Genomic DNA, 12,827 nt, shown 5'->3' on the forward strand with positions numbered 1-12,827 from the left:
ACCAAAAAGATATGTCTATCAAACTCATGAGAAACTATAAATAATTCAAATAAATATAATAGCACCAATACTGCCCTCATTGAAATCGCCAGTCATGTCTCTGAAATAGCATTGAATCACACTTCAGTCAAAATTTATAGAATTGCGTGTGATCGTTTGCATTCACTTAGACTAATTAAATAAGACTGTCACAAGATTTAACAATGTTCACCAGAAAGTAATTATCTGACCTTGATGAAAATGTGTTAATGAAAAACAAAAAACACATTTAGAATTATCATCATAAAAGCCCTTAATACATTGCACAGTTCTATCGTAGAACTTAATCTAACATGTTGACCGTAGAACAGATTATTGCAGTTAAAACTTTAACAATCATTGCGGTTATCTTTATTTGTTTGGTCGGGTTTGGCCTGTATACAAGAACTTATCACATGAGTTCTCCTTAATGTTTCTGTGTTTTATTTTGCGGTATGTTACTTATTTTCAGTCTGCGCTGACGAGAGCTATACGATAGTTTTAATGATAACGTTTTTCCTTTGTTTTTTCATCCTTTTCAGATCTCCTTGTTCTTCAGATTATGATTGATATTTCGATTGCGTTTTGAATATTTGAGCAACTTACAACAAAAATCATGCAAATGGCGATACACGCGTGAAACTTCGTATGAACATGCCTTGCGGTGAACTTGTATCATATTAAGAGGGAAGTCACGAAAATAATCTATCCCGTCATTGTGGCCATCTTTGATTTGAAAAATGACATCTTTACAGATAAAAGACATCAAAATATTTCTCTCTGCATGCGTTATTGCATTTATTTAATTAAAACTGTTATTAAATAGAGTGAATGAGGGTTTAATTCTTTTATTGCAGTACTAAAACATCACTTCAAGTAAAATCTTGGTCGATAACTCATTTCCGCTTTAAATAATATATCTTACATTTGATCCATCCTTCCACACACCAATGTTTAAATCTTAGAATGAGAATGTTGATGAATATTAATTTCGATCGTTGTTTTTAGGTTGATCTTTAGACCATGAATTCTCAATCTTAAGTCCTTACTTGGCACCCGCCCGAAACCATTGAATGGTATCAGTCAATTGTAAGATTGCTTGACTTTGTCGAATGCCATTACTTAATGAAACAGCAAAATTTTGCAGCAAAATAAGATCTTCAAATAAGCAAACAAGACCAGAATGCCCTCATAATCTATTTTAAGCATTTTTTGGCAAATTTTTGTTATCTATTACAAAAATCTCCTCTGAAACAGACAAATTAAACCAAATGAGCCACACTCATTATAAAGGTATATGGTTAAAAGTAACTGTCTACCAACTAATATGACTGACATTTATAAATAGAGAAAATTTGAAAGGAACAAATATGTTTAGAAAAAATTATATCTACCAATTGTCCATATATGTTAGACAAATTCTTTTATTCAAATTTTGAGTAATTTCTCGCAATTTGATTTGCTAATTTTTTCCTAATAAAGTTCAGTACTACTGTTTTATAACGTCAATCGGAATTATCTTCCTTATGTATTACGTCAATTGGAATTATCTCCCTTATACCATTGACCTAATAAAACAATATCAAATTCAAGTGTCTTTATATTCCGAATATTTTAATTTTCTTACAGTTTTTGATTAATTATCTAAAATATATTTGTTTGATATTGTCCTAATATTGAATTTGAATATACTTATATGTGTAATATAACAAAATCAGGATAAATTCGTCAAACAGGGTTCAAGTGTCCTAATGTGGAATTTATCAGGTCAATACAATTCATATAGAGTTTGGTGTCGCCTCATTCGATATGCATTTTATTGACCCGAGGAATTTTCCTATTAGGACATATACACACTATATGTATATTTAAATAAAAGAATGATCAGCAAGGTAAGATCGTTTAATAAGTCAAAGAAACTATAAAACAGACAAAAAGATCAGTAATATAAGTTCAACAAAATAGAGACTGTCTTGAAATGTATTCTCGTCTTCAATGTTGGAAAGTGTACTTGCTAATAGACTAAGTGGAAGGACACCGCCTCTTGTATGCCTCTGGTTTTGTTATATAACTTAATCTCTGAGACTTTTCAAAATTGTTTTCGTTAGAATATATTGATAAGTGACTATATTTGTTGGTAATCAAACATATCAAATATATTTTACCGGCTTCCAATACTGCGATCCTGAGGTTTAATGTGCGCATTGTGGGTGTAAATGCATTGGTTCAACTTCACCATGAACAACATAATAAATATTTATGAATGTGAAAATCGTTTCTGATATTATGAGGCACACAATTCTCAATTGTACCTCCTCGCTCTTCAAACAGACATAATTTTTCATTACGTACATATGAAAATATATGCATATTTAGCTATTAAAATTTTGTCAAATAGCAAAAGAGGATGAATTTACACTCACTGCTTAATCTGTAATCCAATGTCATGAGCTATTTATGTATAAGTACTTGCGTTATGTATGTCTGCTCGACATTAATGTCAGGGGTTGTTACTTAACTAACATTACAAAACTTGAAGATCTTTTCTACGTGTATAGAAATATTTTCATTTTAAGAAAGCAATTCCTTTAAAAATAGTATGGTATTGGTTTGAAAATAAGAGAAAAGAAATGAGCATCTAATGAACAACAAATGGAAAGTAGCAATCACTTGTCACATTTTAGCTATATTTAACGAACAAAAAGGAAAATTATAAATTATGGTCGTACTTAGTTCAGTCTCCTATTTCCAGAATTTATATTATTTTTTATATATTCTACCACTTCTAACGCGATACATAAACTGTTAAATGGAATTTTATAGAAATATCGTTAACGTTCATCTGTATGACCTAACTGTTATATATTAGCTTCAGATTGTAATTCGAAGAAGGGAAACACAGAAAATAGAGGTCGATATAATTTATTGTTTACTTTTTTCGACATCTCGTTTTTGATGGGTAGTTAATTGTTCCTATCAACAAATGGATACATTGATAAATGTTTATTGTAATCGCTACTCCTTATTGTTCTATTCCTAGTGATACCAACGTATATTATATTAAACGTTGATTTCAACTGAACTGTTAATCAACATTAATAGCCTATTTCATCCAAACAGTTAATTAAAAATAACAATACGGTGCATGAAGAAATTTCAATACAAAGCAATAGCGTTAAAATACTTTTTGAAGAAAATTTATTTGTCTGCTTTTGCATTCTTGAATGTCTTTAAACACAATGTTGTTCAATAAATTCAGTTTCTATGTGTGTGCAAACTTTACATTATTTGTGCCTATACCAAGTCAGGAATATGACAGTTGTTATTCATTCGTTTAATGCGTTTGAAGTTTTTATTTTTTCCATTTCATTAGGTGCTTTCCGTGGAGTTCAGTATTTTTGTGAATTTAACTTTTCCTGTCATTTAGAATAAAAATCCGTGATATTTTTAACAGTTTTTCGTAGTATGCCCACAACAATAGTCAACATACTTACTAATGCCCATAACAATAGTCAACATACTAACTAATGCCCATAACAATAGTCAACATACACAATAATATCTATAATAAAAGTCAATGTATCAAATAACTGACACAAGCAGATGTACAAAAAATCTACATCAACATTTTGCAACATTTAAATGTATCTGTTTTTTAACATCCGTCGCATGTAAATACTTGGTGAATACACATATCAATCAAAAAGCAGTCTTTATATAACACTAGTGAATAAATACATTATTTACAGCCAATATCACAATTTGAAATACCTTTTTATCATCAGAATTTGCTACAGGAGCTGGAGCTGGAGCACAGGTGGCTATCAAAAAGGCGCATAATTTCAGCGGGAGACCAGCAGATTGGAATGTATGTATAAATATTACCTTAGTATAAGCATTTTTTCTAAAATCCTCGCACGTATATAATTATATTTAATTTGGAACATATCCAACGATGAATGTCTTCTAAAACGTTCGTGACTCAAATAAATAGTTCAAAACGCGAGTAACATCAAATTGTATACATGAGGTGTCGGGTTTGATAAATATTTTAACGGTGAATGTATTGATTAAAAATCGAGTTAGTATTAAAATTGCGATTTTTAATAAAAAAAGAAAAAAAAACATATCAAAATGTCTTACAATTTTAACGTATGAATATTTAATGTTAACATATTTACCAATAATAATGTTTTTTTTTAATTTTAATTTTGGACTTTAATGAGTAATATATTCACTGGTCGAAATGGTGAGTGTCCCATACCAGCAGCAAGGGTGGCTTTAAATCAACATCTCTGTCAAACAACTAAAATTTAAATTAAATCGAACACTATCTACTACCAAGGTGCAATCAGCATGATGATACATCTTTCCTTGTTAAGGGATGATTTGATGGAGTTTGCGATACATAAATAAAACGATCTGCAATGTTTAGAGAATATAATTCTGTGAGGACAACATTTCGATAAAAAAGTAGGTTTTCATCTAAGATATTTCTTGCAAATACCCACAGTGCTTGGACGTATATGTTTTTTTAGTGTGAGCACTTAGATATATTTCGTTTCTGCTGTTAACATGGTTAAGCCTTGCAATTAGAAGTCTATAAATAGTTTGTAGTTACATGGATGAGGGTTTGATTACAAAGGATGTAAATATGTGTCCGCCCTGAGATTTAGATAATCAAGCAATTTGTACACACACGTACATTATTCTGTTGCTATAAATCTAAACAGTCTGAAAATGTTGATACATATCAACAAATCAGAATAGAGAGAGTGCATAAATGTCGCACTTATATTCTTTACATATGCTAGATATATGGTTTGTATCAACAAGTAACTATATTGTGAAACATTAACCTATGTTGTGAAATTAATTAAGCATTTTATATATGTTGTTTCTCTCCAGGTGCAAACAGTTTGTGAGTTCATAGAGTCAATACCTAACTGTGCGCCGTATGTTGAGAAATTCAGATCAGAACAAGTCAATGGGACTGCCTTATTAGCACTCGACAAAAAGGATCTAAAAGAATTTTTCGAGATGCCTTTAGGATTAGCCGTCAACGTTTGTTTGCATTTGAAGAAGTATGAAGAACAAAATAAATGAGACACATTTACGCATTCTATATTTGTACATACGAATCTTGTAGATTTGTAACATAGACTGTGTGTTTCAATTGTTTTGTATTTGACCTTTAATATGAACATAGGTTGGAATCATCAAATAAAAGAATACAAATTCATGTCTAAAATAGATGATTTTATTATATATTCATACATGATGTTTAACTTCCAATACATATACTTTCTAGGATTCTTATGTTGACTGCACTCTTTTAAAATAGTGGAATTCACATCGAAAAGTAAGATTATTTTCAAAATAGCAACCACTCAATTCATTAGAACCGTTTATAATGTCTCGTTGTAGCGTGATTGCCTAAATTGCAGAATTCCTGGGTTTGAACCTTGAAATCGTAAAACTAAATACTTTCAAATTAGTATTCTTCATTTAACATATTGTGTCTAGGTAGGCAGAATGTCTCTCTGAGAAAGGTAACTTAGTAGAATACATTTAGCACGTTGAAAGGTAGTTCATGTTTTTTTTTTCAGTACAAAGTAAGGTTAATATCGTAACGCAATTACTTTACACATTGTTGACCTTAATTTTGTGCGATCACCATGCAATACCATCTAATTAACTGATGGACGCAGTCTACATAATTGAGGTGGTCTATTGAGCAAACAACGGAAAAGGAGTGATTTGAATAGTTCGTTCCCGTATTGTGCTGCTTTATCACTGTCACAGATTAGGGAAGGGTTGGAATCCCGCTAACATGCTTGACCTCGCCACATTCTGTTTGTATGTGCCTGTCCCAAGTCAGGAGCCTGTAATTAAATAGTTGTCGTTAGTTTATGTTATACATATATGTTGTTTTGTTTGTTTTCTGTACATAATTAAGGCCCATAATTTTCTTGTTTGCATTATTTTACATTTTCATTTCAGGGCCTTATATAACTGACTATGCGGTATGGGCTTTGTTTATTGTTGAAGGTTACCTGTAGTTGTTAATTTCAGTGTCATTTTGGTCTCCTGTGAACATTGCCTCATTGGCATTGCCATAGACATCGTTGTTATTCCTTTGTCCCAAATAGTAGTATTCGACAACAACCCACGTAAGCAACTCAATAAATGTTGATACGATTACGATACATGTAGTTTGTGCTTAATTGACAGTGGCTATGTTGCCTGCTCCGGCAAAGTAGTGATTTACATGGAGTTTTGCTATTTTGCCAGTCTTAATTAGGATTGCAAGATAAAAATAATAATTAAGAATAGAATAAATATAGAAACATACACTTTAACAAGAAATCTCTATACAAAAATGTCTTCTTTAAAAAAGTATTCAAATTGATTTCCTTTATCAATGTTTATATTTAGAATAAGTAGTTTCTAAAAATGTGTATCTATAAAAAAGCATAAATATCAAAATACATACTAGTACTTTTTTCTTAAATGTGAAGTATAAAATAAAGCATTAATATTTAAATTGATACTAGTACATTTTCTTTGATAGAAAGACTAAAATATATTTCTTAAAAGAAAAACATATAATATATACACATAAGAAAAGAATACAAACCCATAAACAAATCGACATTTTGATTAACCGTTTTTTTTGTTTTGTTTTAATAACATAATAATTTTATTCATCAAATATTGATTGTTACAAAAACTGTCCAGATTCCAAGACTACTCAGGGAATAATCAGCTGATTAGATATACATTTAATTAAGTCAACAGTTACTGTAGAATAAAATAAAAGTATTATATTAGTTTTGAAACAAAAAGTAACACCCAACACCTTCAAACTGCTTGACAAGTGTTACAAAACCAGTGCCTTGTTTTGTTTATGGTTTTCTTTTGAGTCTAGCACCAAAAAGTTGCTGCCACTGCAGACATGAACTGAACACAACACTTGTTTCTTTTGTGTCTACATCACTTTTGAAGACTGAAATGCAGATATTTATAGATTGTCGTTGATCATCTCAACGAGATTGATTTTCTCGCTTGAGCCGGTAACACAGAATTTCTCCAAATAACATCAATAACGTCTGATTGTAACTGCAACATTTTCATTTTATATCCATGTGATGCTGCAAATAACTGATTTACCACAAACTGATCATTGTTAAAATGTTTAATGCACAATCGAATGTGTCGGATGGCTGAAAGTTCTTCCGTTTCACTTTGATTGTCTGTCCATAGTTTACCTCGTCTGTCATCTTTACGAAACTCAAATAATCCTATTCCTAGACCTGACCCAGTTTTCTTTTTGTAATATAGGATCTCGCTGATTTTTTTCTATAAATGAACTTTATCATATACGTAACAGAAAACTAACATAGAAATCATACCACACCTACTTATATTTTGTGTACTTTGTACCGGATTTGTTTTCAATTATTGCAAATAAGTTGACTTATAGAAGGCATCATTATCAAACTATTAACTACTCCAAATACGATGTAAATAGGTGAAAAAAGAGGGACGAAAAATACCAAAGGGACAGTCAAACTCATAAATCTAAAACTAACTGACAACGCCATAGCTAAAAATTAAAAAGACAAACAAACAACAGCACACATGGCACAACATAGAAAACTAAAGAATAAACAACACGAATCCAACCAGAATACTAGGGGTGATCTCAGGTGCTCCGGAAAGGTAAGCAGATCCTGCTCCACATGTGGCACCCGTCGTGTTGCCTACGTGATAACAAATCCGGTAAATAGTCTTATTCGGTATGTCACATTCATGAAAGGGAAGGGGATTGTAGTTACGACGTATGGAACATACCCGATATCATTTGTGAATCTGGAATGGTGCTACTTAGAAATGGAAAGTTAACAATTGGAAAGCTGAAATCATCCCTTTTGTCGTAAAGTTTGGTTTTCAACCGACCCTCGTTGTCAATTTCTAGATGTAAGTCAAGATATGAGGCCGAATTAACTGTATATGTAGTATCCTTTATCTCTAGCTGGATGGGATAGACGTGTTCCAAATAGTCACCAAATTTTGAAGTATTTATTGAAAGAACATCATCTATATAGCGGAAAGTAGAGTTAAAGGATCTTGCTAACTTTTTATCTTTCTTCCTAAGAAGTTACTGTATGAAGTCAGCCTAATAATAATAAAGAAAGTAGTCGGCAAGTAGAGGGACACAGTTTGTTCAAATTGGAATGCTGACAGTCTGTTGAAAAACACGTCCTCAGAACGTAACAAATATTTGGTCAATCAAGAAATCAAGGATCTTGCTAATGTCAGTGTTAGAGAATTTTTTGTTTGAATCAGAGTGATCCTTTACAAAGTAGGATGTATCGCTCCCTAAGACAAGATACTTGTGTCTACGTTGGCCATTCTTTTTTATGGAGCAAAGCAATACCAACTCTTTCAATTTGTCTCTTAGTGTGGAATGAATGTGGAATACTTGTGTAAAGAGAAGAACAGTCAAATGTTTAAATACTGTTACAAGATGAAAGAGAGTTAGATTGTATGTACTCTAAAAGATCTATGGAATTTTTAAGTATCCACATCTGATTCACGCCACCTCTAGAATAGGCAGTTTCACAATAACTTTGAAGCCCGTCTTTGATTGCTGATAAAATAGATGTTATTAATTTAGAAAGAGGTTTCGTGGAGCACTTGGAAGACCCAGCAATATACCGTTGTTTGTAAGGACACTTATGTAGTTTAGGTATCCAATACAGTGATGGAAGATCCAGTTCTTCATCTTTGGTTGAAATTCCAAGGGACACAGAACAGACCTATGGTTATCCAGGATTTCCTCTTTGGTAAGTGTCGTGAGGGTATATGCTGAGTTTCCAAGTGAATTATCAATACCTCATTCGCTTATCAAGCAGTTAATGTAATGGGTTTTACACTCAAAAACGATGTTGTTTGGGGCTTTATCTGAGGGGACAACAACATATTTGTCATGGAGGTAGGAGAGGTGTTTTGCAACAATTTGGTCTTTAAAGATTGACGTGGCATGGGCATTGATAGACCCATTCAGCTTCTTAATTCTGATTTGTATCAACGACCTCACTGCCTTAATCCATTCGGAAGGAGTATCTACGTCTTCATTCTCGCGCTTAGCCCATTGCCTGGCATAATCCTCAACTGAATCCATTAAAATGTTAAAGTTGTATTTCCAATTGATGAATTTAGGCTTACGATATTTCGGACCTTTCGATAACACATGTCGTAGAGAAGTGGTATTAACAATGTTGAGGTCACCGGTAATAACGTGCTATCAGGAGGTTTAGACTTGAAGTCGTCAATATCGAGATCCTGCAAAACGTTTTTGTAATTGAAACATTTAGTTGGAATAGGTTTGGTATACATGGTATAGGTATAAGAAATGATTAGTACAGACTGGTCTTTGAAATAAGGAGGTTATTTCGATTGAACTAATTTATGATGAAGGATATTGCCTAAGTTGACGCCATCGAGACCTTTGTTGGCAAAGAAAAGATTAAGGAAATATCTTTTCTCTTTTTCATCTTTGCCAATGCGGACTGGCTTGAAAAGTCTGTGACGAGCAATATCCGAAATTATAGCTTCAAGTTTGTATTGGTTTGAATGAGGGTTTGTAACAGTGGATTCCAAGCATAAATTGAACAGAGAATGAAGTTTTGAAAGGGGTAACGAATAAAGTGTCGTGCGAATGTGATGAATGCCTAACGGTTTTTGTATAAATGGCAGCAAGTCATTAATAGATACATCATGCAGAGAAGGTGATGTATAATGTCGATGACCATGACTGCATCTACGTCGAGGAGTCGAGTTGAAAGTATTCATCACATTCACCGAGTTACACTAAGGACTAGATAGAATACCTATACCATCAATTTTGTCATTGCAACCATAAGGTGTCCCAGTTCCCAATTGTCTAATCCAGTAGTCCTCTTTTTGTCTACGGAGAGTCGTTGAAAGATTAGGATTGTTAGAGCTATGGTAGATCTTCTCGATAATGCGAACTATCATAGAAACGATGGTATGGTCGGGCTGATTGAAATGCTGGTATAGAATGTCGTTAGCATTGAGGTTAATGTCTGATCTTTGACCGCACATACGTTTGTTTAGCCTTCCTTTCGTTTCACCGACGTATACCAATCCACAAAGGTTGCACTCCAATCCGTAGACGACATTTATCGATTTACAATTCAGATCACCGTAACTTCTGGTAAAATTTGACTTCTTGTTCAAATCACTAGTGAATTCAGCATCTGTAATTCAAATTGCACAATTTTTGCAGCCTTTGGTCTCACATTTCGAAGTGTTGTGCTGTGTCATCAAAAACCAAAATGTCTTTAAGGAAAACTGAACATGGCAGTATATGTGTCATATTGCTGTTGTCACTAGGACGATGATCTGAATGAGTCATGTCTGGTGATGAGGATATGTAAATAAGTGAAAGGGTGATACGGAAACTCCAATATTATATATTATTAATCACTTAATACTGTTATTGCAGGTCGATGAGTTATTAAATACGACAATTAAACACTCAATATCAGACTATAAAAACACTTGTTTCAGACAGACTTTCAGACTTATTGTAATTTTCCAAATTAGTTTGTTCATATAAAAAAACAAGAACAGTTCGTTTGTTCATTTTTTAATCAGCGGTTTTGCACTTTCTCATTTGACAATAACGATGTATTTATATCTATGTTAACATGTATAAGGAGACTGCTCGAGATATGAAAACAAATCGAGAGAGCAAAAGAAAACAAAACTAACTTCGAATGAGCTTTTAGTATTGTGCCGGTAATATAAACAAATATCATTATATCTGTGATCATGATTTAACTATAATAATTTACTTGGATGGAGATCTGTTTCTTCAGACAGTATTTGTTTCAAAAAAAAAATCTGTTATATTAAGTAATGATACTGAATTGTCAGTTTGAATTTACTGATGAATGTGAATATTCCTTTATCATGTTTAGTGTCTTCAATCTATTTCAAATTCACAACTTATCATATAGAGAAATTGACAATACCGGATAACTTTTATTTCGTCAAAAAGGTGTAAGCATTATGTTGTCATCTTAATAAATTATCTGACTATACATACAACACGTTTTATTTTAAATAATTGTGATATAGTTCATGCCGCACAGGATAGATACTATTCTGTACGCTATCCGGAAGTCGCGATTTTCGAAGCGAGAACTTTTTGGATCACATTTTAAATTTGATGGGTATACTGAATTAAACGGTAAGTTGATCATCTGTACATTGCTTAATGATTAATTCAGCCGACATCGATATTCTCAAATGGTTTAGAATTGAATTCCGCACATTCATTATTCGTATCTTTGCCTTTATCAAGAGATTTTCAAGTGCATCACTAAGAAAAATCAGTCGGCGAACCTAAATACAATCTTTTTACCCTCTTAGTGTTCAAATTAACGTAGAATCCAGACTTAATTAACTAAATGAAGTATTTTTCAAGCGGTGGTAAAAGTTTCAACCAGATCTTTGAAGCCAGAAATAAGAAAATTACACTTGTTTGAATTTCTCACTGTACGATCAGTCTCGCTTGTATATTTTAAAACTGTATGATCAGTCTTTATGTCACTGTATAAATCGTTTATTACTAGTTTTGACTTATTTTCTGCACATCTAGTTAAATGTTTTAACTGTTTGTTTGTTATTATGACAAATAGGTGTTTGAGTGTTTCAAAGTATCGAATGCACTAATAAAAATTAAAAAAAAAAAGAAATGAATGTCAACTCATTACATAATCTAGAATGTCATGCAATAGATTGAACAGATACAATCTAATCGCCAAACAATTTACAAATACATTTATAATTTATAATAATAAATTTTCAATGTGTAATGAAAGTATGACGAACATTTTTAAGGTAAAAGTTAAAAACCAATATTCAACAAATAATAATAAAAAAAAAATAATTGCTTTATTTTAGTCATTAAACGTAAAACCATTCTATCATTTCCGTTTCATGGAATTGTTAAAAAAAACTAACGAATAATTGTGATATAGTTCAGGGTATTTGATGTTTTACGAAGGCCCTAAATATTAAGGTTCGCAATAGTTTGTTTTTCTGGTATTGAAAGTATTTCCTAGCTCTTGTGGACCATACTTAAAAAAAGATCCAATTTGTTAGACAGAAGACATTTTCAACAACTTTTTTCTTTATGGACTGCCAAATGATTCCAATCTATCTTTGTTTCTGCATTTGGATAAAATGCATTGAAGGAATTGTCATAGCATCAATAAAATATCGTTAATAGAGAACGATCACTTCTGAGTCTTTATGATGCAATTCATTTAGAAGAAATATTGAGGACGCAGATGTTGACCCGTAAATTCAATTACGGTCAACCAAAACGTGTTGTCGTTTGTTTTGTAGAATTTTAAGATGGCGATTCGTTTCATCTATGCCAGAACACTATAACATACATATATTTTTGTTTAAATACATCAAATAATAACATAACAAACAACATTTTAATTTATTATTTGTTTAGAAATTTAACTCTGACGGCACTGTTAAGGTGTGGATCTAGTCGTGTGACAGACAATGCGTGGCTCTGTTGTGCTGTTTTTATGTGCTGTGCTAGGTTGTTTTACGTATTTGCTTTTATTCTGTTGTATGTTTTTAACTTTATTGTTTGCAAAAGCATATATTATTCTAAACAGTTTTTCTTCTCCCAGGCATATATCACCGTAGCTGTATTTGGAACACTTTGGGGAATTTTGGATCATCAA

At 32.1% G+C, this 12,827-nt stretch overlaps 1 protein-coding gene across 6 annotated transcripts in view; it reads left to right on the forward strand.

The window, feature by feature from the left end:
• LOC139498337 (neuralized-like protein 4) overlaps window positions 1–12,827 on the forward strand; it is a 226,625-nt gene that overhangs the window by 22,907 nt on the left and 190,891 nt on the right. For 2 of the 6 annotated variants that reach the window (XM_071286712.1, XM_071286715.1), the window contains 2 exons: window positions 3,804–3,886; window positions 4,927–5,269. The exons of 3 other annotated variants lie outside the window; for them this stretch is intronic. In XM_071286712.1, coding sequence (XP_071142813.1) covers window positions 3,804–3,886; window positions 4,927–5,124 — 281 coding nt within the window. In that variant the 3' untranslated portion in view covers window positions 5,125–5,269. Of the gene's footprint in view, window positions 1–3,803; window positions 3,887–4,926; window positions 5,270–12,827 lie in introns of those variants that run through there. One more of the 6 variants, XM_071286713.1, reaches the window with a different exon arrangement.

This window comes from Mytilus edulis, chromosome 12 (assembly GCF_963676685.1).
Source record: "Mytilus edulis chromosome 12, xbMytEdul2.2, whole genome shotgun sequence".
Lineage (NCBI taxonomy): Eukaryota > Metazoa > Mollusca > Bivalvia > Mytilida > Mytilidae > Mytilus > Mytilus edulis.